At 37.7% G+C, this 27,208-nt stretch overlaps 3 protein-coding genes across 6 annotated transcripts in view; 1 reads left to right on the top strand and 2 right to left on the bottom strand.

Annotated features, from left to right (window-relative positions):
* The window catches only part of LOC135209578 (NAD-dependent protein deacylase Sirt4-like), a 196,369-nt gene that overhangs the window by 11,823 nt on the left and 157,338 nt on the right, over positions 1-27,208 (bottom strand). The window lies entirely within an intron of this gene.
* On the bottom strand, positions 344-6,802 carry LOC135209576 (ZZ-type zinc finger-containing protein 3-like). 4 transcript variants are annotated; one of them, XM_064242251.1, is made up of 10 exons: positions 6,554-6,801; positions 5,430-5,618; positions 5,059-5,175; positions 4,746-4,862; positions 4,088-4,200; positions 3,684-3,760; positions 3,200-3,315; positions 2,645-2,791; positions 1,678-1,806; positions 345-1,032 (listed from the first exon to the last, which is right to left on the bottom strand). In XM_064242251.1, exons 2-10 carry the CDS (start codon positions 5,604-5,606, stop codon positions 841-843), a joined length of 1,185 nt encoding a protein of 394 aa, XP_064098321.1. In that variant the 5' UTR covers positions 5,607-5,618; positions 6,554-6,801; the 3' UTR covers positions 345-840. The 4 variants fall into 4 exon arrangements, with proteins under 4 accessions (XP_064098322.1, XP_064098321.1, XP_064098320.1 ...); XM_064242250.1 differs by having other exon boundaries at positions 6,558-6,800; XM_064242252.1 differs by lacking the exon at positions 5,059-5,175 and having other exon boundaries at positions 344-1,032; positions 6,558-6,802.
* LOC135209579 (large ribosomal subunit protein bL27-like) lies at positions 6,785-18,121 on the top strand. The gene is made up of 3 exons (XM_064242256.1): positions 6,785-6,917; positions 15,836-16,020; positions 17,840-18,121. The coding sequence occupies exons 1-3, from the start codon at positions 6,857-6,859 to the stop codon at positions 18,047-18,049; spliced, it is 456 nt and encodes a 151-aa protein (XP_064098326.1). The 5' UTR covers positions 6,785-6,856; the 3' UTR covers positions 18,050-18,121.

The raw sequence follows: 27,208 nt of genomic DNA, 5'->3' as shown, positions 1-27,208 counted from the left end.
CATAAAGTTAAAGTAAATAATGAGTAAAGTAAACAAATAAGGAAATAAAGCTTTTCACCTCATAAACAATGTAGTGTAACCGCAACTGTGTTTGTGGAGTGAGCGCTCAGGAACCAGGAATAGACATTTTGAAGTAGCATAAGGTAAGTTCAACTAAAAATGAGTAAAGTAAAAAGAAATAAAGCTTTGCACCACACATAAATAGTGTTGTGTGGCCGCAACTGTGTTTGTAGAGTGGGCGCTTAGGAACCAGGAATGCCTAGTAGCAGATAAATTAAGATCCCCTATGGACAGTGCGGGACAAAAAGCTTCATAATTTTGTACCAAATGCAAAGTGTTGTGTTTGTATAAAAAGTAATTTTTAGGTTTGAATTATTTTATTTTTTTATCATCAGTTTCATACTACAATATATTTGATGTGAACATCAGAAAACCTTTATGGTTTAAGTAATGTTTCTTGGAAAACCTTTATCAAGATTCTATCTTCATAATCCAAATTATTCATTTCTGTTAAAGCTTATTTCTCCCTACCACAAATTATGTATTTCTGACATCATTGACCACTTATATGGACTTACTGAATGTTTCTGGGAAGATTTATATCATGATTTTTCTCTTTATTATGCAAGTTATTTATTTCTGGTACCAACACCATAGTTCAATGAGATGCCAATTTTAATAAAGTAATCAAATCATGCACTATAGATTTCAGTAAAAAAAAAGATCTTAACAAGCTGAAAATGAAAAATATTGTTATATATTTGTCACAGTAAACTGAGGTAGTTCATGAAACTTATTTTGCATACATTGTAATGTAGTACAAATCACTAAACGTTTAATTTAAATGGGCCCTGCCATAGTGTCTCTTATACACAGAGCCTTAACTGGCTGTAAAACATGAGCAGGTTGGTGAGTTTCTGTAGAAAAATTGCCTCTCACACATTTTTCACAAAGATCTAGACTTGTCGAAGCTGGGCATTCCAAGCAGTGCCATCGAGTACCAACTATTGGGTCTACACCACACCTGTCACACTAGAAAAAAATAAAAAGATACAGAATTACAAACACGTTTATTGCATAGTGGCTTCATACCATATGTATGCAACATAAATTACCACCATTCACTTTCTGTAAACGAAAGTAAGACCAATGGTGAGAGCATTTCATAAATAATGAGGAATTTACATAAAATTTATGTATGCATCACTTCATCTTGAAAACTGAATAATCCCTGGTCAAGTTTTTTTTTTTTTTTTTAAGCTGGCTTGACAGAATGACAAATTTTCTTCATGGATGCAGTTGCTGCAACTGTGAGTAATTTATCTCACGTTCACTCCCAGCCAGCCCTGAGTCATGACTTAATTCAATTTCAAATTTTTGGAATGATAAATAAAATTTGGCTTTTAATAATTTATATATACCTATAACATATACATATATATATATATATATATATATACTATTTATAATATATGATATATATATATTTATATATACTATAGAACGTATATTATATTATAATATATAAAAATCCAAAGATACCAATTTGGCCCTTAGCTAAACTTGGCACTTGGGATAGAGGTAGCTTTTAAAAAACTAAGATGAAAACTTTACACTTAGTTAAGTACTACAAATGTTTTCAGTCATATGAATTCATCATTACACAGATATACTTACAGAAAAACCAATGTGAGATATAATTCCTGTGTTCATCTCCTGTTCCTTAAGGGCTTTAACTTGTTTTAGTTTGATGAGCTCTTGATATTCTTTACTATTCCTTAACTCCTCTGCTATATCCTCCTCATCCTAGAAGAAAAGATGCCATAGTTATATTTTGAGCATTATATCAATTTTACTCTTATGCTGAATGGTTGTACTTAACCTTCAAGCCTAGAATAGTATTACATAACTATAAGCAGTATAGACATTATGCTTAAGTAAACTGAAGAGAACAATACGAATACAAGGTCAGGTATGCCTTATGTACATAAGTGTATTTGAATAAAAAGATAGGTACAATACAAGGTGCAGTACAGAGAGAAATAGATCCATTCATGCAATGGAATACTGTATGTATTGTTTGATAATGAGTAATGTCAAATTATAGATTACTGGAGATTTTCAGCAAAGGCCAAAGTTACAAACACTGTCCAACATTTAACACAGTAGTACTCGTTAAGAGAACTAACAATTTCAGTGGTTATATAAAATGTTTTATGTAAAGAATAGCCTAAACAACTTCAAAAATATATGGCACAGTACAGGCAGTCCCCGGGTTACGATGGGTTCGGGTTACGACGTTCCGAGGTTAAGGCGCTTCTCAATTATATTAATCAGACATTATTTCCAGGGTTACGACACATGTTCCAGGGTTACGACGCCTACAACACTCATCTGGCAGATAAAATATGACACCAAAAATGCAAAATGATCAATATTTGAAGGTTTTTTAGATGAAAAATGCAATAAGAATGCAGTTTACATAGTTTTTAATGCATCCAAAGCATTAAAAGTAAGGTTTTCCCAGGATTGTTTACAATGTTCCGGCTTACGACGATTTTCGGCTTATGGCGCGTCTCAAGAACGGAACCCCCATCACAACCCGGGGACTGCCTGTATTGCATTAAAATATGATAAAACTTACAGATACTTCTGTGGCAGATTCTGGCTGGTTCAGTGCTGATATGCCCACATCAGGCTTCTCCTCATACATGTCAAAGGCTGTCATAAAGGATGATGCCTTCCCATTACCGTGTGAATATGTTAATCCTCCACGTCTTTTTGTACCATACTGAGAGGAAATTAAATGTTAGATGCTCTATAAAAGAAAATCTGTGCAACCAAAAAGCAGTTTTGTTTTAAGAGGTAATGCTTGTTTCTTTTCCTCTGAGAGCTTGCAGTATAAGGTAATTGTCTTCATAGCTTGTTTCACCAACATGTATACGGTGAATAATAATACATATTGACATTAAATCAATTAAATGAACAAACAAATACTTTTAAAGTTTTAAAAACTTCCACAGATATAGACCAGTTAGAATTACAATATACCCAAATTTGCTGGAATTAATTATCACATTACAATATGACTGCTAACATAGCAATAGTCTTCCCTTTTTCATCATCCTGGCAGCAGTTTGATAGTTTAGGGGATTAGGTACAAAATCACAAAAAAATTAATGAATATATCATCACTTACATGTCTTCTAAGAACTGCTTTCCTTGGGTTTCTACCAGGTACAGGTAACCCTTGCATCTTGAGTGCAATGAAAAATTTCTGTACTCTACTCTGAACTTGCAGTGGTGTCCTTGTACCTAGTAACAAATAGGTTGCTGATACTGACATGTATGCTATTTTTTACTCTAGCTATGACACATTTAAAAAGAAGTGTGATAAAGCTTTCTGCAATGAAAACATAAATGCAGTTAGGCTTGCAATAATTACTACAGAAAAAATAAAAAAATATTGTTTTTTCAACACCATTATCTTGTATTTTAGAAAAAATAAAAAATATGTTTTTTCAACACATTATTGTATTAGGATTTATAAATGTAAGGTTATCACTGATAGTTATCCTAAGGACATCAATAAATATAACTGTTCTGAAGAAAAAAAATTCCTTGTAACTGATAATTCAGTTTTAGTTTACAATAGTTATTCAACATTAATATGTAACACTTACCAAGTTCCTTTGAAATCTTCGACCAACGTTGGTACGAAATCGGTTCATCTGGATATTTAATCAGCAGCTCCTCTAATCTAAAAAGACAAATTATTTTATAGTAAACATTACTTTTTGATTTACATGAAATTTTCATTTTTATGTGCTTGCCGTTAATCTTGACTTTCATCTTATTGGCTAAGAGGCTTTTTACAAGGTATTCCTTCATTGTCTTCAATATTTTGCTCTTTGACATATTTTAAAATTTTCTTTATCACACAAACTCTTTGACATTTGATGAATTTCTTTATACACCAATTTTCTTTTTTTTTACCCATCAATGTGAATAAGCCATTGAAGATTGAGAAATTTTACTATTAAAACAAAAACTGAAAAACAGAACATCAAATATGAATAGAACTAACTTTCGCTGCTCTTCGTCACTCCACGACTGATTGAACGTCTGTGGTTTACTTTCATCATAAGCACGCCCACGAACTAATATTTTTCCATCTATGACTTGAGTATCCTTTGTTTCCTGTAAAAATGGGAATGTTCATATACAAGTCATCAGTGGTGCATTTCTGTTGGCCTCTGAAGTAAGGTGTATCAAGATAAAAACTCCAAACTTTTTAATAAGTTTTTCTCATAAATTTGCATTTACTGTACAGTATTACTCATTGAGTAGTTGAGAGTTATTTTTGAAAGAACAATTAGAATTATTCTATTATGTGAGTATTCCATTAATACTAATGTATTGTCACATTTCCCAACGTTTCTCCATGTAACAGATGACCTTTAAAACTGAGTGAAGTGAAAAGAGATTACTTATTGCTCACTTTAGGCTGCCTTGTGCTGGTACAGGAAGGCCATGAAATGATCACCATTATTTTCACACTACAGAAGTGCTTTCGATTAATTCTTTGTGTGACTTTCACCACACACATTTTTTTAAGTGTAAGCAAGAAATTGACTTTCAATCATGTGACATCTTGAGTATTTTAATATGTAAAATAAACTATACGCTAAACTAAGCAACAGGATACAACATCAATAAATAACTAAAAGTTTAAAACATCTTACCTGTGTAACTTCTTGATGAGGTGACTGACTTTCTTTGTGGATTCTCTTGCGTGTTTTTGGCCTCATCCCTTGTGTTAAGGAATGGACATTGTATTTTTCCCAGTCAATATGAGGTATCTGAAGAAATAATAGAAAATAAAAAATGCCTAAATTTCTCCAAACTAAATGTAAACAAGAAACTGCAAATATTCTGTATATTCCATAAACAGATCTTTGTTTTATTTTTACCACTAAATGGAAATAGCCATCATTAGGTAAAATGGTCTAAAGTCTTTCTACCAGGTGAGTACCCATCATGAGGCCCCTGAAGTACCTGGATAATTTCTTGCGGTCCTGGAAGATTGAGATTTTCTCCATTCTCTAAAGCTGTAACAAATTTTAAAGGATCCTTCATTGCCTCCTCCCGTGCTTCCAAAAGACGGTCCACATCCTAAGAGGGTAAAATGTTAATGATCAAATGAAATATGACAGTTATATGCATACAGTGAATCAAAACATGTATGGAAACTGGTGGCATCTGATCTTCCTTTAACATTTACATAAGTACCTCCTAAACTATGTCTTATGAACCATAACAGAACATCATTTAATCCTGTAACTGAATGGGAAATGAATTCCTGTAAAGTACTTTACTACAGACTACTCAAACTAAATAATTTAGACTGCTCCAAATAATTATATTACCTTCACTGCTTTGGCTCTTTGGGCTTGTAATTTAACAAGGGCATTAATAAGCAGCTGATAATCTTGATTTTCTCTCAGTGCCAAAGGGTCACTTTCGAAATAGTATTCCGATGCCTCTGCATCATCATGGACTAAAGCTGGAGCCACCTCAGCTTCTTCAGGTACTGGTTCTGACATGATAAATAAAACCTGGGGAATAAGAATCTATTTAAGTATATGACAATATCTGTGGCTGCAGACAATGAAGTTCTCTTGGCTATGTTTAGGGTTGATAACTTTTGTCCAAAATACTACTATATACCAATAAACTGGGCAGGTAACATACTAGTCCTTGTAAGCTTTATCTATGGCTTTGTTACATGTACCATACAAAAAAAAAATTTAAGAGAAATCTCATTACAAATTTAACCTAGGTAATAGTACTGGGTTTCAGCTAGGTAAGGACCCAGTGCCCTCACTTTCGGTAGGGCAGGTATAGGTTAGGAGACTTCTTTTTTTTTTCTATCTTTTACTGTATGTCTTGCACCACTCTAGGTCAGGTTTGGTGGGTTAAGGGAAATCCAGCCCCAGACAGGTAAGGACCCTGATGTCTAAGTTAGGTTAGGTTACGGTAGGATGCATCACTTGGGGATAATTTTTTGTATCACCCTCCCACCACCTTAAAAATCAGCTTCCCATCGGGGTCCTTTCATGATTGTTAAACATGCGGGCTAGGCAAACACAGAAGCACGTGGTTTGCATAAAATATTATTATCAGAAATGCATAAAAAAAAAAATCGGAAAAATACGGTTCGTGTAGTTGGCTAGGAATTAAAGGTAGTAGGCTAAGATGATAGGCTATCGGCCTCCCCCTTCAGACATTATTTAATATTACTTTCCTATTGTTATGATAATTAAGATGTGACAATCAATATCGAATAGGCTTAAGCCGCATGATTCTTTATCTGAATAGCCAATGGCCTAGCCTATCCTACCACACCTTAATGATCGTGTCCCACAAGGGACAGCAGGCAAGATGAGAAGTCTCCTAGGCTATGTAAGTAAAGCATATAAGTTCTCTATCTAACTCTAGATGTAAAACAAATTATACTTAGCATGATTACAAGATTTTTATCATGACAGACCTACCTAATTGTCGTCTCTGCTACGAATTTTGAAGTTTCCCAACGATTGCCCACTGAATCAAAATAGGTGGGCGGATGTTAAATTTCTTTATTGTCCATCACTTAATAATATTAAGAACACATTTATTTTCATGCTACGTAAATGCCAAGAGTGTAAATGCGAATTATTAGCCATTATTCAACTTTTAAATGGAAAATAGAGTTTGTTAATAGGCATATGGAACAATAACAAAATGAGACTGTTCCAAGGAGCCGTTACAACTCATATACTTCCTATTACTACTAATAGTACTCCCGTTGAAGATGGCTGGTCTAATGAATTTGCAGACGTTATTTACTAAACTCAGCTTATCTTGTGGGCCGAGTGAGTAATAAACATCTATTTTATCTTCCTTAGTTTAGGTCAGGTGTATTTTTAAAAATATATTAGGCAGGATGGGCTTAGTGTAACCTAGAATCTACTCAAGGTCTAGGTATAGAGTAGCTGGACCAGACCCTACTAGCAAGCCACCGGTAGGTAGGTTAATTGATTGCTATTACTACTACCTATATACCAAAGGGAAGACGGATCACGATACTGACGAGAAAACACTAATATAAAGTATAGAATATAAGAAGCAACTTAGGCTATTTTCAAAACTCACAAGGGCCCGCCATAGAAGGAATCATCCCCAAACAAAGTGAACGATAGACACAGGTCTAGCTATTGTGGATTAGGAGCCTGTGACATTTCTCACATACCTAGTTAGAGCAGGGGTTCGTAACGAGATGTCTAAACCCCTTGGGGGTTATGAGAACCACATGCGGTGGGTATGGGACTTGATTTCTGGATACCTACTAGGCTATGTTTGATTTTAATGTGTCAAGAGTACCTACCTGGTTAGTAGGTATATATATTTTGTAAATAAGTAACTAGGGTAAACAACTGACTGGACTGGGCAACCCACTGACTACTGCGTGTCTGGCCACCCTCCAAAAAAGTACTTTAACACATGACACCGGAGATGGTCATCAGTCATGAGTTGTTGGTGGCGAGAGGAACAGCTCGAGACCTCTACTCTCCTTTCGAAGTATTTTCTCCAAAGTTAGAAATTAAGGCCATATTTTAAGATTTAAACACAGGGTAATGAAAAGTGTGACCAAACGCAGTGCACACTACCCCCATGACGCTTTCGAAATTTTTACTTACAACTAAATGTTTCAAAGATTGACGCCACCTCGATGTTTGCGGAGTCGCTGGTGTCAATAAACTTCCTATTCCCTGTGCTAAATCCGAACACCACTTGTACACATAGACGCTGGGGCACTTCCATCACAACAATCGTAAACATCGACTTCCAACCACTACTTATACAAGGGAACTACAATTTTTAGTAGAAGAAGCGTGCACTAGATAATTATTTACATAAATAGTTAAACGGCAGTATAAGGTCATGAATTGCATAAATATTTTTACATTTTGTTCATGAACTTACCTGCAGATATATATAGCTGTATTTTTCCGAATCCGACAGAAATTTAAACACTTACGACACACGCAGGGAGTCAGGTGGTTAGTACCCATTCCCGCCGCTGGGAGGCGGGTATCAGGAATCATTCCCACATTTTCTATTCATAATTTTTCTGTCGCCGGTGCTGAAAACACCTGTTTTCAGTACCTCCGTCTTAGGATTTTGGAAACTTCATTGCCGCTAAGTATCCTAATTGTCTTTTGATTTATTCACTTGGATTTGTGGCTAGGCATACGCTATCTTAAATTGATTTGAATTTGATTCATTTTTGCATAAAAATCTGAATCTAGTTAGGCTAGTTCAGACGGGGTTGTCTGCAAAGATAGGGTGTGGCTACCGAAAGCTTCGGTAGATTCGCACTTGGTATGTACGAGGGGTATGGGTCTTGCTTCTTTGTTGAGATTGTCATGTAAGGAGTGTGAGACTTTGTCTATTCCGTTAGGAAGACGTATGATTCGTATGTACGCAATTAATCAGTAAACATGTCTAATTCCGTAAGGAAGACGTATGATTCGTATGTACGCAATTAAATCAGTAACAAAAAGTCAGGGTAGTGAACCTGCTAACCTTCCGTAGACTTTATTTTGCATAACCCTGTAGTATGGCCCTACGGGCTATGTATATGTCTACGAGAGGTGCTCGCTCTCCTTCATTGCTGTGAAGTGCTACTTCTGTTTTAATTTTGTTACCCTCCTAACCCTGCAGGCGTGCTAACTTCGTTACTCCTAACCCTGCAGTGTTTGCCTTCGGGCCCTAAGCAGTGTCTGTAGAGAAATTGCCCTTTCTCTGATACTCCTTCGATTCGTAACTTAGAATCGAAAGTGCTTGCTTTAGAGAGTAAAAGTGAAGTGCAGAAGTGCAGTGATAACCCCTTGTGTAGTGGAGGGTGCGTCAGATCGGCCTCGTTTCGCCTCTAGGCCGGGACCTCTGCTTGACTCCCAGAACCAGGGAGAGAGCATGTCGAAAGCCGAAGAGGTTACGAGGAACCCCCCACCGATCTGGCGTGCCTTCGGCAGTTTCTGATGAAAATCCCCAGACTGCCTAAGTGCGTGCACGTGCACGAATCCTGAAGGATTGCTTCTCGTCCTCCGAAGCGTCCTCCCCGCGCAGGGGTTGGAGCTTTCGGATGGACTCGCGCCCTCTAAATAGAAGTTTATAGAAGAGGACGCTTCACGTCCCTCTCTCTCTCTCTCTCGTTATGCGTTTCAGTGAGAAGTAAGAAGGCGAACGTCGCCTGAACTCGTGTCCGTCTTTCCACCGAGAAATACGTAAAAGAAGTCATAGTAGCAGTAAGCTTTTGAGAGCGGACGCCCAAGCCAGGGGCGCGCGGGTGCACGCCAAGCGCGCGCCAGTGGACGCCGAGCGTGCGTGCCAGTGGACGCCGAGCGTGCGTGCCAGTGGACGCCGAGCGCGCTCTAATGGACGCCGAGCGCGCTCCAGTGGACGCCGAGCGCGCTCCAGTGGACGCCGAGCGTGCACCAGCGCACGCCAGGTGTGTCGCCTGGCTGAACGTTTCTGTTGAACTCTTCAAGCTCTTGTTTCAGATTTGGGCTTAAAGAATTTTTACCTCTACCTTCGATGATACCTTCTACCTCACCTGCAAAGAATGTGAAGTAGGCAGTGCTTCGGAGTAAGCTTAAAGTGAACAGACAACTTCTTCTTCGAAACCCAGCAAGACATCGGGTTTCGTGAATTCAAGAGGTCTCTGTCAATTAATATTGCTTTTCGCATAGGTGGATGGAGTTAAGGAAAGCTCAAGGGAAGTTCTCGTTTGCTCTACCGCAAGCTTTGCCATTCTGCCAATAAATTTAAGTTGCCACTACCGCAGTCAAGACTTTGCGATAAGGCAGTTACGGGTTATAAAGGCTCGATGTCCTGCACGTCAGGACTCTCGGCAACGTTCAGTAGGATTCTTGCAAAGGCACTCATCAAAAGTACGCTCTTCAGGAAAGCGCAAGACAGGACTGCCTTTGCCATACTGCCAATAAATTTTAAGCTTAGCAGGGATTAGTTGTGATACGGGAGAGGAAGCTGGTTGGAGAGTTTCTTCCTCTTCCCAGGATAATTTTGCCAGCTTTTTAGCCCATCTGAAAGGGCTTTTCAGATGATAGATTTTGTTAGTTCCTAGTCGGGACTACGCTGCCGAATTGAACATCGTCTCTTAACAGGATTCTTGCCCCTTCCTCGTTTGAGACGGGAATCGGAAAATAAATGCTCGACTTCCTGGATTACGTTTTGTCATTTCAGTGACTTTCCCCCATTAACAATATACTATCGTTTTGTCAAGTAAGTGGGTATCCCCTCATTGACAAAATTCTTCTTTGTCCCGTAAATGGGTTAGTTCTCATTGACAAACATCTCATTAACTTGATATTGCGTAAGCGAATAAGCTCTTATTGACAAGATTCGGAAGAGCTCTCATTCGTCATTCGCAGACTCGTACAAGAAATAGACTTGTAGATACGTCAATGAACGCTTATGTCCAATAACATAAGAAGCTTGAGCTGATTGCTTCGATTCTCCTAAGTTTTGTTCATGAAACTTGCCTGTCAGATATGTATGTAGCTGTATTTCCGAATTCAGCTATACATATGTCTGCCAGGTAAGTATGAACAAACTTTATTATGATATAATTTCATATTTTGCCTTGCGTTATTTTATTTCTGGTTGGTTCAAGTCATATACGCTCGCTGTAGTTACCTCTTCGGATGGCAACCGAGAGGTCTATGGTCCATTTAAGGACATTTAATCGTTACTCCCTGCAGCCTTCCAGGAGTTTCCGATTTATCTTTTACCGTTGTATGGTAGTGTTCTGACGACACAAAACGCATCTGTATATTTAGCGTTTTCTGTTTCGCTTAAATATACCAGCTTGAGTCTCTCTTTATGGCTAAAAATAACGGACCTTTTCTTCATAGAATAGGGTAGCTGGCAACCAGGCATAAAGTTAAGAGACGACGATGACGGACGATCGTAAGCTGCTGCTGTCACTGTCCTCTGACTCCTCTCCTAGTCCAAACGAGCCAGTACCAACTCGTTCGCTGTCATGCGCTGTAGGTTTAAGTCTCTCTCTCCTGCGGATTGACTGACTAACCGTATCTCTGTGCTGGCAGTTACGTCTCTCTCTCTCCTGCGGGATTGACTGACGAACTGTATCTCTGCCCTACATCACGGACTTTAGCCTAAGATTGAGGGGATTTCTTACATGAATGAATAAACATTGGATTCGTTTGGCCTTAATATGTTCTACAGAGATATCTTACTCCTTTCGGTGCTCGTTACCGCACGGTATAGGACTACGAGTCTACCACAACATTGCACTATTATATGCTCTCTTGCTTAGGCAAAGCGCAGCCTTATTAGGGAAGGTAAACATACGTGTGAGGGAATGGATGAGCTTGCTGGGGACCATTTCCTTCCGAAAGAAGTTTGTTTCCCTGAATAGACTGCAATTCAGACCTCTACAGTTTTTTTCCTACCGGGAAACTGAAATTTTATTAAAGATCTAGGAATGATTCTGAACATCTCTCGGTGCGTTAAGTATCTCTTGAGGTGATAGAAAGAAGGTGCCGGACATCTGGAGAGGGTTTCAGATGTCCTGGATCATAATCTGAAAGAAGTGGAAGCAATTCAGTCGTCCCTCCAGTCCTCGAAACGAGTTTTTGGAACCATGGTCCATATCAACTCTGATCTTCCCAACTCTCTCATATCTTAGGAAGTATCTTCTCTCGGTCCCGGTTCGGGTTTACGAGAAAGAGCCTATTATAACAACAGACGTAGAATGGAACGATCCTCTAGAGGTTCGTTACAGGATTGCAAAAGTCCGTTCGAATCGTCTCGATCGAAGGCAGCAACTACTGACTTCCGAGTGGAATCTTTCTTTAGAAGTATGTTTGAGAGTTGTGGAGACTTTAGGGACGTCCTTTCATTCATCTCTTCGCTAGGTTGAGGACGAAGAGGCTTCTTCTTCTCTGCTCCCTTTTTCTCGATCCGGGAGCGGTAACATTAAACGCCATCCTATGATATTGAACGGGGATGGATGTTTAGTCTCTTTTCCCCTTTTTTTCAATCACTTAGGAAATGTAATAAGATGATTTATATCATCACAGGGAGCGACAATGACGCTAATCGCCCCAAGTTGGCCTTCAAGACCCTAGATTCACAGAGGTCACGTCCTTCCAAGGACCTTTTCCGAGAGAGTCGGTCTCCTTTAACACGAAAGGTACCTATACCTCTCCGCTCTGAGTCCTGACTACGTTCAGACTATCGAGATGTTGACAGCATAAGATTGCAGTCCTCCCTTTCCGTTTGAAGAATGGATAAGCTGGCAGTCACAACTATTAAAGAATACGCAAATATGTTGTTGACGGCCTTTGGGCTCAGAGATTTGCTTCTGTCAAACAACAAAGCCCTTCACGATCTTTGAGTTCTGTGAAATCTCGAAACTCGCTCACCATCTACTTTTTGTCTCACCTGTTTTCTCGGAGTCAGACACTCGTGCGAGATCAGGAGACATATAGTAGCCCTGAGTTTCTTGTTGACGAAGTCGGTTGCGTTTTATACACCCCCGATGATCGTTTAACATGAGAACCAGGTTGGACTGTCAGCATTCGTTCCTCCTTCGGGACTGAATCGCCTTTTTGCTCCTCGCTCCTTTCTCCTGGCACCAGAAGCTCGAGTCAGGAGTGGCTCAGGAGTTGATTCGCTAACGACGTTGGGTTGCGTTGATACACCCCCCAAGGTTTGTTTAGCTTGAATCGCCCAGGCAGTCCAAACACTCATCCTTCAGTGAAGAATAGTGCCTTATGGTCTTCAGGGTACAGCCTTGCTGTCCTTGATTCGTCTGACTGGTCAACTGGTCGGTCACCTGACGTTAGTACAGACGGACTGACTGTGCATGTCCAGATCGAAGCTTTCAATATGGAACTTAGACATAGTCTGAAGTTCTTGATGTCAAAGCATTCGAACATCTCCTACCTGTTAACTTCTTGCATGTGATCAGGAAGGCTTTTTTTCTAACCACCCTAGATACGACAAAGAGGGTTAGTGAGATTTTAAGCCATCGTCACAAGTTTTGGCTTTAGAGAACACAAGGCGGTGTGCTCTCAAAGCTTTTCGTTATGGCCTAAGAATGGAAACCTGTTTTGTCCTTGGGCCAGGAGCTCGGAAGCAAGGATGGCACAAGTTAGTGGGCAGGAGCCAGAGAGAGTCCTGTGCCCTGTCAGGTCTCTCAAGTTTTATCTACATAAAACTCAAGACAGTCGAAGTCGTACGGACAATCTGCAGTGTTCCGGAAGACCAGACATGCCCATATCGAAGAACACCCTGGCTTTATTGTTAAGGAGGTCTTTCAAAAAAGCTCCTTCTTTTGTGTTTGCACAAACATTTGAAATCTTTTGATTTGAATGCTCACGAGGTAGGGGCGCGTCGCCTCGGAAGCATTTCAACAGTAGCATGGCACTCAGCAACATCCTGAGTACCATGTTTTAGCGGAAGCAACTCTGTGTTCAATTCACACTCCCTGCGAGATGTGAAGATGGCATATGAGATCTGCTGCTCGCTAGGGCCATACGTGTCTGCAGACACAATCTTGGGGGCAAGCAGTACCACTCATCCTATCCTGTAGAAAATGGTTAGGAAGAGCTCTTAATTTAGTAGTTGAGTCGCCGACAACGTGACTTCTTAACTCTTAAGCCTTAGTTAACACACCTTAACTTTGCTAGTGGGTCAGGTGGTGATATATATTTTTATATATATATTTATTTTACTTCTTAGCCCTCATGGTATGGTCCAATATGGTCTAGTCACGTCGTGGTCTCGCCCCTGTTGACAGATCATCTGGAGTGCACCAGCTATATAGGTCTCTACCTCGCTGGCAACTCTAGTAGCACAAGCAGACTTTACGCGGCAGTAACCACGAAGTCAGCTATGCTAACAGGTAAGGAATCAAGATATCAATTATCTGCATATATATGTTTCCTAAAATCTTCTATTCTGTCTACTCCCACCACCAAAGGTGGGATTCAGCTATTATATATCTGACAGGTAAGTTTCATGAACAAATGATATTGTAAATGATACAATTAAGTTTGTTCAATACTTACCTGGCAGATTTTTATATATAATCAATACCCACCCTACCTCCCTCAGGAGACAGTGGAAATAAAAAAAATTATGAATAGAAAATGGGAATGATTCCTGATACCCGCCTCCCAGCGGCGGGAATGGGTACTAACCACCTGACTCCCACTGCGTGTGTCGTAAGTGTTTAAATTTCTGTCGGATTCGGAAAAATACAGCTATATATATATCTGCCAGGTAAGTATGAACAAACTTAATTGTATCATTACAATATCATGTTTATTGATTAATTTTAAAATATCATTGTTGAAAAAGTAACTAGATTCCTGACTCGAATATCAACAGTTTTGCATGTGAACGGTACCTCCGGCGTTGTTTATCAGTGTTGACAATTGGTATGTGTTTACCCTCCAAACTGGGTATAAGACTTACACAAAACTGGGGAAATAAGTGAAGTTAGCGTATCTATTTGTAGTATATATACATATTACAGCAATTTTATCATTACTGCATTACTTTGACAACTAGAATTCATATCATGAAAACAGTTTGTAAATCCATTGTCGTATGTGTGAAGCTCCACTAGATTGGCAACGATGAGTCATTTTGTCGTTGTCTGCTCGTATGTACTTCAGAAATATCTGTAATTTTTGGGGGTTAATTTAGTTGCAGAAAAGGGATAATAAACATGAATTAAATAAACATTTTGAAGTAACAAAGTAAAGTTAAACTAAAAAATGAGTAAAGTAAACAATTAAGGGAATAAAGTTTTGCACCTTATAAACCGTGTACTCGTGTGGTGCCCGTAACTGTTTGTGGAGTGAGCACTTAGCAACCAGGAACCGCAGCATGGTTCAAGTGCAATTTGGAGTGAATTAAGACCAAAATGTGTATAATTACAATCAAATAAGCACTGTGGAGTTTCAGTTGTGATGGCAGTGAGGATAAAACCACCAATTACAAGGTAAAAATTAATTTCAGTTCAAACCATGACCCCGGGAATAAAAAGTTTCATACTTTCACTAATATAGGCAACAAAATGTTGTTTTATTGTGCTGATTACAACTGCAATATTGAGTAAGATCAATAAACGTCACATATATACGCTAACATTGTTCAAATGAGTGCTGGGAAAGATGGTGATTGTCTGTGGTTTCGCACGGCAAGTCACGCGGTTGCCACCGTATTGGATTTCAAAACTGCCTTGAAAACATATTTTACGAAGAGCTCTCATGCTTATTTTAGTTCGTATGGGGGTTTCATATATCACATTATGTTGACGAAACTTCAATCTTTTGAACTGTATGCTTAAAGGTGTAATGGTATTCTTATTTCGCCAATTAAATATCGAGTGAATAAGGCTGAGCCACTCGATGACAATGGATCAACTGCTGTTGTTTACCCTATATAAAAATATAAATGCTTTTGATTATCTTGTATGTTCTATTCTTAGCTAGTATTCATACTTAGCTAAAGTATGTATTAAGTTATATTGTTAACAAATAGGACTTAGGTGGACTTGAGCAAAGTGGGTATGGAACCTTATTGGGCAATTCATTGGGGGTCTGGAGTCGTCAAAAGTAGAGTATGCCTAACTTTTATTTTATGGAAGTTTTCACAAGGAGGCGAAATTACCAAAGCCTACCCTTGTCTCTTTATTCTGCATAATTGTATTTTTTATTATTTCCAGAGTCTCCTGGAGGTCTTGTAACTTGTGTTCGAAATGCCAGCAAAAAGTCAGGTGGAAGTAGCAAAAACAGAGTTGGAAGACCAAGAGGAAAGCATCGTGGTATTAAGAAGAAAGACTTGACCGAAGTTACTCGCGGTACCATCCTGGTGCGACAGCTTGGACTGGATTTCCATCCTGGATTGAATGTAATTTCCTTTTTGATGGTCTTATTTGCATTTTTAGTTATGTGAAGGTTTTTTAATGATTCTTTAAAGTATTTTGTTCCTGTAAGAATACAAATCATCTTTTATATGAGTATGCCTTTAGTTAAAGCTGGTTCAGTCTTTGAAACTTGGTAAGAAGGATGTTAACTAGTAGCAGCATGAGTGTGAGGAGGTAGGAGTACTAGCCACTCACTCGACTGTCTGCCTTCTCTTTTTCTTTGGTAGCACTGTTAAGATGTTTTTGCTGCTGCTGGACATCCCTTAACATGGGTATTGATTTGATTTCTTTCTCTGACAAGTTATTGACAACTTTGGTTTCCTTTTAGCTTCATGCTTCATTTGGGATTGTTTTACAATTATAATAATGACTGATTCTACTAGAAGGACGTATGAGGCACAGCGTTACCATTTCTTCTCTCATCATCTGTGTTGTGCATTCTTCTTCCCTCATAGAAAGGAGGTGCTTATGTTTTTATCCTTTGCATGTTACAATAACATTGCTCCCCTCTCCCTACTGGAGCACCCAAGAAACTGTGCAATATTATGGTAGTTATGAGTAACTTTAGTGACATTTTGGGTTTAATTACAGAAGCTGGTCATCTGAAATAAATATAATTCCTAATGTATTTCCTTGAAATCTTTTGGTGTAGCAGTTAGTTTATTGTGTACATTATTAATTTTTTTTCTCCTGATCATTCAATCATTTATTACCGGGTATCTTATTGATGAATAAAACTACATCTATAAGATTGTAAGTTTGAGAATAAAACTTTACAAGCACTATTAATAGTCTGGGGGATATGGTAAAGAGGAATTATGCCATAAGGGAAATTACAGAAGTTCCATATGTAGATGAGGTAATAATGAAAGGGAGATATAGATGGGTTGGAAGTCTTATGCAAAACCCCTGGAGTTTACATAGTATATGATAATGTCAGCTGGTGTCCTCTGGGAAGTAGAAGAGCTTTAAGACTCAGACCTACATGGATGTGAGCAACAAGACGTGAGGCTTCAAATGAGCAGAAGCATGGGAAAGTGAAAGCACAGGGAAGACACAAATATCAGAATTTCAAAGGGCTCTTTTGTGCCTTACAGCTTTGGAAATGGTGATGATGATCATCACTTTATTGACTTATAAAAAATGAAATTTTTCATTAGTGATCCCAGTCTTCTTTCCTATCCTTATCCATACATTAAGGGGTCGGTTGCCAGCTGCACCTTCTCCACTGCCCTCTATCAAAGGCATCGTCCTCCACCAAACCTCTTCTTTCCATATCTCCCTTCACTTTATCTTTCTGTCTAATTCTCTGTCTCCCTCTCGATCTTCTTCCTCTAACAGGTTCTTACCAAGCCCTCTTCACTCCCTCCTCGTCATCCATCCTCAACACATGTCCATACCATCTCAATTATGACTCTTATCACGTCTGAAAACTTTACTAAGCCTGCTCTTCTTCTTATTTCATTTTCCAATCTCTCAAGCAGTGGTATTCCCATAATCCCCCTCAGCATTCTCATCTCTGTTCCCTGAAGCTTTACTTCCTCTTTTCTTCTTCAATGATCCCAGTACAGTATGTACAGTAGTTATAATGCAGGTAATTAAGAATAAATAAATGAAACTTAATTTTTCAGGCACACAGGGAGTGTGGCAGCAAGCTCAAAGTTACTGGTAACCTTCTCTTTTCTGACCACAAGATTAGAGTAATTACAAGTAATGAGTTTGTATGAGAAAATTGATTTTGTTCCTAAAAAAAAAAAAAAAAACTTTTCAATTTGTCAACTCTCAATTTCTACTCAATTTCAGGTGGGCATTGGGAATGACAGAAGTTTGTTTGCAAAAGAACCTGGAACTGTCATCATGACAACAGAAAAGTTAAATCCTAACTGGAATCATAAGGAAATCAAGAGATTTTACGCTGAATATCAAGATGGCAGTATTCCAATTTACAAAACTTATTTCCATATCTTGCCAAAGCCTCAGCATAAAAATTTCAAGCTTGTTGACCAAATTTAATAATAAGATTGCAAGTTAGCCAATGTGCATCTATGTGTATATTACAGTAATTTAATAAAGCGTCATAGTTAATATGTTTTCTTTTGTCCATTATCTTGGTGCGTAGTGTGTTGGTTTATTGTATTTGCTTTACTAATGTGCATGCACCTTTTAAGTTACCACCATGATTATCTTGAATGAAATATACTTCCTAGTAGTATACAGGCAGTCCCCAGGTTACGACGTTCCGAGGTTAAGGCGCTTCTCAATTATATTCATCAGACATTATTTCCAGGGTTACGACGCCTACAATGCTCATCTGGCAGATGAAATATGACACCAAAAATGCAAAATAATCAATATTTGAAGGTTTATTTATAAAAATGCAATAAGAACGCAGTTTACATAGTTTTCTATGCACCCAAAGCATTAAAAGTAAGGTTTTCTTAAGATTTTTTACGATGTTCCGGCTTACAATGATTTTCGGCTTACGACACGTCTCGAGAACAGAACCCCCATCGTAACCCGGGGACTGCTACTATAAATTTATCTTGACCTTGTGAATTAACTTAGGAAGAGTCCCAGATCCCTTAATAATCACATCTTGGACATCATTTAAAGAATAATTAGCACTGTATGTTGACATGCTTTCCTTTACAGTAACTATTTATAAATAAGTTGTATATTTACAAATTTTATTGGGAAAGCTAAACATTTTTTAATATAAAATGGGGGCGAATGACCCATAATGCACCTCCACAAACTCCACTGTGATTGGCATTGTTCTCAGTTTCCTTATCTTCTTGCTGTGACTTCATCATCTTATTCTTCTCTTATCCTTTCCTTTAGTAGTCAAGATTCAGTTGATCAGCAGTAATAAGAGCCATTGGCAAAACAAAATTTTGACAGAGTTGATATACACCAAAGTTCGGCTTATAGCCCTTTTCTGTTTGTACTTATCATGGATGTAGTTAGTGGTGAGTGAAGGGATCAGGAATTAAAATCTTTGCCAACTGTTATATGCAAAGGATTATGGCAGACAGAAAAACAATGACAGAAGTGCGAGAGTAGTAGGAATCTTTATAATGGAGTGGGTCGGATATGAAAGTAAATGTAAAGTTTTTGGTTAGCAAGCAGGAAAGAATAGCTTATTTAAACAAGATAGAAGATGCCTAGGTCTAAAATGTAGAGACTTGCAGTTGCTGTACTTAGGATCTATTTTAAGCTCAGGAAGGAGTGTACGAAGCTGAGGAAAAGAGCGTCTTTTGGGGGTATGGGTAATGTGCAATTTAAGAATGCCAAAAGACTGAAGACATATTGTACCATAAACAGGCCACTAATGATATATAGTTCAGAAACAAGAGTATTGAGAAGGAAGGAGGAACAGATGCTGGAGGAAAATAGTATAGGATCAACTAAGAAACTATTTTGGACAGTGCAACAATATGAAGTTAATATAGAAATAGGAGTAAGAAAATAAAAGGAAATAAAGATGGAAAATTATGAAGAGACTGGAAGGACCACAGAAGAGATGTAGAAGCTAACGTTTGTAGAAGGTTTCAGTAAAGATTAATATATTAGAAAACTTGAAACAAAGGATGCTAGGACAATGCATTTAGTTTGATGAATGGAATATGTTGGACCTGAAGGAAAACTTAAGGGAGAAGTCCAAGGATGAAGTGTGCAATCTCTGCAGAGCCGAGGACGGTACCTAACATTTATTCGCAGTTGGGAATCAAAGAAAATAAAGGGTCGGGATATTGCCCTAGAGACTAAAATATATTAACAGAAAATTGGGCTAATACGTAAGACTAGTGATGAGTCAAGAATTATGTTAATCTGAGAAGAGGTGGTTGTTAAAGCTAAAAACGCGGCACTACCTTAGCAATAGTTAAAGCAAAAGGGGAGTAAAAGAGTAGTGGAAGCTGTTAACTATCAGTGATATTGCTAGCAGGGTAGTAAGTTGTTCAACTTCAAAAAAATCAAGTACGTATAGTAATATCAACATAACTTTTTGACGGTGGATGGACAAGGCCTGATAGTAAACAATTGGGAAGTGCCTGTTCGCAAGGAATTATTTTAGGTATTTGTAACAGAAAAGTGTAATAGTCTGGCAATAATAACACTCAAATCAGTGAGGTCCCAAAGCAAGCCTATGTGAAGATGTTTAGCACCGAGGTGGAGGATCTCGTTTTGTTTCCATTTTCCCGGGTGACGTCACGCCGTGCCTCTAGCACGTCATGTCATTTAAAAAGACATTACTGATGTCCCATCAGACGTGAATGCATTATAGTTTGGAGGGGACGTAACAAATATGTATCATTTAGTTAAAATAAATCCAAAGTGCTTAGAAATCTTCGCATTTTTTGGAAATGCAATTCGCACGGAACAGCAGACATGCCATTCCTTTACCATTGAAGACATGACTAAAGCACGTCAGATGTGAATGCATTATAATAGTTTGGAGGGACGTAATAAATGTCACTTCATAAAATAAATACAAAGTGTGTAGAGCAATTCGTATTATTTGGAATTTGGTTGAAAAAATGTCCTGTATGCAGATTTTTTTTAGCTTATAGGTATAAAAAAAAAAAGGTCAGTTCAGTATCAGTTAACGTTCGTAGGGGATATAACGAATTTGTTTCATTTATTGGCTAATGAAAGGTGGATCAAGTATACTTATTCTTTGGAAAAAGCACTTATTTAATTGCCCATACCATAGCTACATATACAGAGAGAGATCTATGGTTTATACCAGCACGCCCGACACTATCCCAAATAAAGGGCAATGGAGGCGGGGGCTGGAGCTTGTTTTTTTTTTTTTTTTTTTTTTGTTTTTTTTTTTTTTTTTTTTTGGGGGGGGGATTGGGGAATATTATAAGTCATCCAGAATCATATAAATGTATAATTATTTACTCCTGTCAAGGATCATAAGTTTTTTTTTTTTTTAATTCTACAAAGAATGTACCCAGGTGACCTTGGCCACTTAGTGCTAACAATGAATCTTTGTATTGTGATGTAACTGTTGTATTTATTCATTCCATTATAGTAAAAATAATTTTATTCTCTCTCTCTCTCTCTCTCTCTCTCTCTCTCTCTCTCTCTCTCTCTCTCTCTCTCCTCTCTCTCTCTCTCTCTCTCTTTAATATCTGAATACCTTTACAAGGACAGATGTGGTCTCAAAGGTAAGCACTAGACCAACTTCGCATTTTGTCTTAGTGATTCGTATTCAAGAAGAATGTTCTGTAGTGAGGCTCCACATCTCAAAATTTACATCGTTACATGAACGCTCGTGTACACTACTGCGAGACAGAATAGAATGGGAAATAAAACTGAAATTGTTGTCTAAACCGGGAAGAGAGGAATTGACCATGACTACGTCCATTTAGTAAGCCGTATTTTACCCGTTATTTGTGTTTCCATTTATATTACTTTCGTAAACTCTGTAATATCGTCTGATATAGACTCAAATACTTTTATTTAATATTATCCTTAGGTGTAATTTTCGAAGGCAGTATGATAAAAGCTGCATGGGGGAAGTGAAGAAAGATAGCTAAAGTAGTATGTGATAAGAAAATGCCAATCAAGCTAAAAGTCAAGATATATAACACTATAATAAGAACAGCGTTAATGTATGGAGCAGAAACGTGGGCTCAAAGAAGAAAAGAGGAAGTAAAGATTCAGAGAGCAGAGATGAGAATGCTGAGTAGATTATGGGAGTATTGCTGATTGAGAGATTGGAAAATGATGAAATAAGACGAAGGGAAGGCTTAGTAAAGATTACAGAAGTGATAAGAGAGTGACGATTGAGATGGTATGGCAGTGGTGGATCTAAAAATCTCTCATGTATTATATATATATATAAATATATATATATATATATATATATATATATATAATATATATAATAATATATATAATATATATATAATATATATAAATATATATATATATATATATTTTTTATATATATATATATATATATATATATATATATATATATTACGCTTTTTGATTGCCTCGTCTTCCAGTATCATTCATTTTTAGTTATTTGTTAGATGAGCAGCCATTTTTACCCCCACCTTTAAAGTATATTGGGGAGATTGGCATGTCTGGTCTATGGGGAAAATAATCCGTTAACGACTAAACCTATTGTATAGGGTAAGATGGGCAGGTCGCAGGGGTTATATAGGCTTCTTGGTGGGCTTTAGGTACTCCTAGCTTTAGACCACTTTTCCCAAAAATCTGCTGGCTGTGTTTTTGCATCTTTCCGGACAATGCCGTAGGCAGTGTGTGATTCCAGGCCGCTTGGAAATGCCCTGATTCGTCCTCAGTCTACGCCAGCCTCTGTTATCAGGCAGATGTGCTTGCTTTTGACTTTAAGTCACCCCCTTTGTTTTGTCGTCGCTGGTTGGAGCCCGTGCCCATCCCGGGACGCGTGGCGGGCCTCGCCCGCCTGCCCCATCATAGACAACACCTTTGCTTAGTCTTAGAACCAGAATATGCCACTGAATCCTTCCAATTCTCCTGGGGCTTCTCTGAATCCTTTCAGTTCTCCTGAGGCTTCTCTGAATTCTTTCAGTTCTCCTGGGGCTTATCTGAATCCTTTCAGTTCTCCTGGGGCTTCTCTGAAACCTATGCTTTTTCTCCTGGCACTCCACCAATCCTGTTATTTTCCTCACGCTTTCTTCAATCCTCCCATCTTCCTTTTCCTTTTAGGAATCAATAAAACTCTTAAGAAAACATTTTAGCATATTTATTTTTGTGAGGCCAGTGCCATTCCTTGAAGATGGCGCCATTCCTTGGAGATCGTGCCATTCCTTGAAGATGAACAGCTGCTCCTTCAGTTTCCAGGCATCTGTTTTTCCCCTGCAGGTTCTTCAGGTTGTAAACCAATTTCTCCTTCGCTCTTCGCAGCTGTCCAACCTCATCTTCCAGCTTTTCATTCCGTTCGCCCTGGACACCAGTCTTCCTCTCCAGCCACGATTTCCTTTCTCTAGAAGGCATGTCAGCTCCTTCCTCTTGAGTTTTGTAGCCTCAACTTCATACTGGAGTCCACACTTTTCCTTCCTGAGGTCTTCCACTTCCTTCTGCAGGCGCTCGAACCTGACCTCGACGTCTTTCCTTCTGGATTCGCGCTTTTCTATCGCGTCCTTTTGTTCCTGGACGAGCCTTGCCACCTGGGCCACTCCTTCACTTTTTAACTGCGGATCTTTCTCCTTCTGTCGTACGAGTTCCTCTTGCCTCTCAACCTGGTAGTTTGCCTCTGCCAACCGCACTGTTAGTTCCCTTATCCTCTCACATAGGGCATCGTTTCTCTCCCCAATTTCCTTTGTCTTTTCCATCAGCTGCTGATTTTCATCTGTGATCTTGAGGATCTTGTCTTCCAGCTGCCGATTTTCTCTCTTTTCTTGGTCGTTCTCCCTCTTCAGGAACAACGTGTCAGCTTCGAGCGAATAGGCCCTTTCTTGCCAGGCCTGCTGTTGCAACACCTCCTGAGTGATCTGGATCACACGAGTGTGTTCTTCCCTTCTGCCCGCCTTCTGAATCTCTTCATTGTTGTCGAGCCTCTGTTTCAGCTGAAGAATTATCATGTCCAAGTTCACCTGCTGCTCTCTCTGGCACCGGATGGTGTCTTGCCAAGCCGCAATTCTCTCCTTCAGTTCCTTCTCCTTGGGCTGTCCAACTCCATCAACAGTAGTCAGGAAGAACCTCACCAGTGAATAAGCAGCCACAATAAACAAGATGTCTATTCCTGCGTTAGACTTCTCTCCGTATTTCGAACAATATCTGGACATACCCAGTTCATATACTCTCCTCTCATTCTCTCTTGATTTTTCGTTGATTTTCTATATTCCACGAGAGATATTTTGATTTATCAAAATATAGCAGGAAATATTCTGAACATTTTTTTTTAACTCTGCCACGTGTCTTGGTGTTATAAATTGCCGAAATCTCTCTCTCACTCTCAGGGATTTTTTGCAGAACGTATCTTGTTCGTCTGATCTCTCTCTCTCTCTCTCTCTCTCTCTCTCTCTCTCTCTCTCTCTCTCTCTCTCTCTCTCTCTATGCGGGATTTTTTTAATCTTATCTGTTAAAGTAAGTTTGGGATTTTCCTTTATTTACTTTTTTGTCTATAAGAAAAACAATACTACCTACAGGCGGGCAATTGCAACTTAGGGGAAAAATGGCCAATTTTCTAAGGCAAGTTTCATTTTTATTGAATTTTACACGATAACTAATTAAAAGATACAATTCTAAACGAATTAGCCGAAACATCAAGAGAAATATATATTATATATATATATATATATATATATATATATATATATATATATATATATATAAAGATAAATGCCACGAAGGAAAAATAAACGAAGGAGTCTGCGAGATCTTTCGGCTGAAAAGCCCTTTACTGAAGCAGCTACTGACAAAAATACGAAAAAAGACAATACAAGAAGGTTCGTATAACTGACAGATAGGGATTATAAAAGGATTAGTGCCTAGAATCCGACACACCTGGAAGATAAGAGACCTTCCCAAACAAGCATAAACAAAGGGTGCAATTAAAGGTTTAAGACAATCATCTCAGATACAATCTCCAGACAATTAAAGGATTATAGGTGACAGCTATACGGAACCTGGTAGACAAAACCATATTCACAAAAAATGACAGACATACATTACAATAAAAAAAAAAATTTTAATTATTTTTTTAATAACTCTAAGGCAACTGATTTTTATTTAAGTCAGTAATTATATATTTGAGGTCATTCTTAAACATGTTACAGATACAAGGGTCTAAATGAAAAAGGCCACGACTAACATTGAAATTACAATGAAAAGTAAGTTGTATTAAAGCAGATTCTAAAAGATTTCGTGATAAGACATCTCTTGACCGTGCAATTACTGAACTGTCAATCCAATTAATTCGGTGGTTGTGTTCACTTAAATGAATAAATAATGCATTAGAATTTTGCCCAGTTTTTACAGAGTATTTATGCTGGCTTAGCCTTACTTCTAAGCCCTTGCTCGACTGTCCGAGGTAGAATGAGGGACAATCCATACATGGAATTTTATATATTATGTTGTTGCTTTCTCTGGGGCCATTTTTTATTAACATTCTTTTTAGTGTGTTATTATAGGAAGAAACAAGGTTGACATTAAAAGCTTTTAACAATGGTTTAATGGTTTCAAATCCGTTAAAATAACAAAAACGCTACTTACCTAATATCATTAATATTCCTGTAAAGTGGTATCGTTACGTTGATGATTGTTTAGCTGTTCTTCCTGTCGGTATTGATGTAAATGATTTACTCTCTAAATTAAATACCAGGTACCATCGATTAAGTTTACTCTAGAATTAGAAAAAGACAATTGCCTCCCTCCCTTTTTAGACGTTTTGATACATAGAGAACCATTTCAATGTAAATTCAGTATTTATAGGAAACCGACTAATAACTTAACTTATGTTCATTTCTTCTCAGGCCACCATCTTAATATAAAAATATCAATTTTTTCCTCTATGTTTTTACGAGCATTGCGAATTGTCAGTCCACAATATTTGGATCAAGAAATTGAATACATAAGAAAAATAGGGAAAGATTTATGCTATCCTTCACATATATTAGACATTTGTTATAATAAAGCCCACAAAAAGTTTTATACTGAAAAACAACACACAGAAAGAAAATTCTAAGAACATTCTCAGTTTGCCTTATTTTAACGGATTTGAAACCATTAAACCATTGTTAAAAGCTTTTAATGTCAACCTTGTTTCTTCCTATAATAACACACTAAAAAGAATGTTAATAAAAAATGGCCCCAGAGAAAGCAACAACATAATATATAAAATTCCATGTATGGATTGTCCCTCATTCATACCTCGGACAGTCGAGCAAGGGCTTAGAAGTAAGGCTAAGCCAGCATAAATACTCTTGTAAAAACTGGGCAAAAATCTAATGCATTATTTATTCATTTAAGTGAAAACAACCACCGAATTAATTGGATTGACAGTTCAGTAATTGCACGGTCAAGAGATGTCTTATCACGAAATCTTTTAGAATCTGCTTTAATACAACTTACTTTTCATTGTAATTTCAAATGTTAGTCGTGGCCTTTTTGCATTTAGACCCTTGTATCTGTAACATGTTTAAGAATGACCTCAAATATAATATGACTTGACTTAATAAAATCAGTTGCCTTAGAGTTATTAAAAAAATAATTTTTTAAAATTTTTTTTTTATTGTAATGTATGTCTGTCATTTTTTGTGAATATGGTTTTGTCTACCAGGTTCCGTATAGCTGTCACCTATAATCCTTTAATTGTCTGGAGATTGTATCTGAGATGATTGTCTTAAACCTTTAATTGCACCCTTTGTTTATGCTTGTTTGGGAAGGTCTCTTATCTTCCAGGTGTGTCGGATTCTAGGCACTAATCCTTTTATAATCCCTATCTGTCAGTTATACGAACCTTCTTGTATTGTCTCGTATTTTTGTCAGTAGCTGCTTCAGTAAAGGGCTTTTCAGCCGCAAAGATCTCGCAGACTCCTTCGTTTATTTTTCCTTCGTGGCATTTATTCTTTATTTATGGATTTATCACGTTCCTAACTTTCGTGATTCTGTTATACATATATTACTATAATATAATATATATTCATAATTATCAAATAAATATATATATATATATATATATATATTTATAACAACTCAACCATAAACATTTTCAAGAACTATAGGTAACTATGGATACAAAGAAAAGATGAACTGAAATTTAATTATATTACATTTTGTCCTACATAAAAGTGAAAAAAGATATAAAGGAGTACAATTTTATTAGAACATAACTCGCGTTCGTAAACTGAAATGCAATATGAAAACAAAGTAGAAAACACCAACATCCCTATTCCTCTATAAGGCGAAAATGACACTAGCCATGAATTAGCGCGACTCGACGCGACGCGTTTGGTGTGAACGTAACTTTAGTAAGACGTTGCGTATATGTTTAATTTAATATGCAGGCAGCTTTCTGAACGTCGGAAATATTTGAGACTTCTTGTAACACATTAGAAATGGGATGTAAATATGCAATTCACAATTATCTTATTATTTGAGAACATAGAAATAATAAGAATTGTTTTGAATGAATGCGGTTCAGCGACCATTAATCGCCTGGAATCT

This window comes from Macrobrachium nipponense, chromosome 38 (assembly GCF_015104395.2).
Source record: "Macrobrachium nipponense isolate FS-2020 chromosome 38, ASM1510439v2, whole genome shotgun sequence".
NCBI classification, from domain to species: Eukaryota; Metazoa; Arthropoda; class Malacostraca; order Decapoda; family Palaemonidae; genus Macrobrachium; species Macrobrachium nipponense.
Note: the sequence above shows the minus strand (reverse complement) of the source record. Positions and strands in the feature narration are given on the sequence as shown.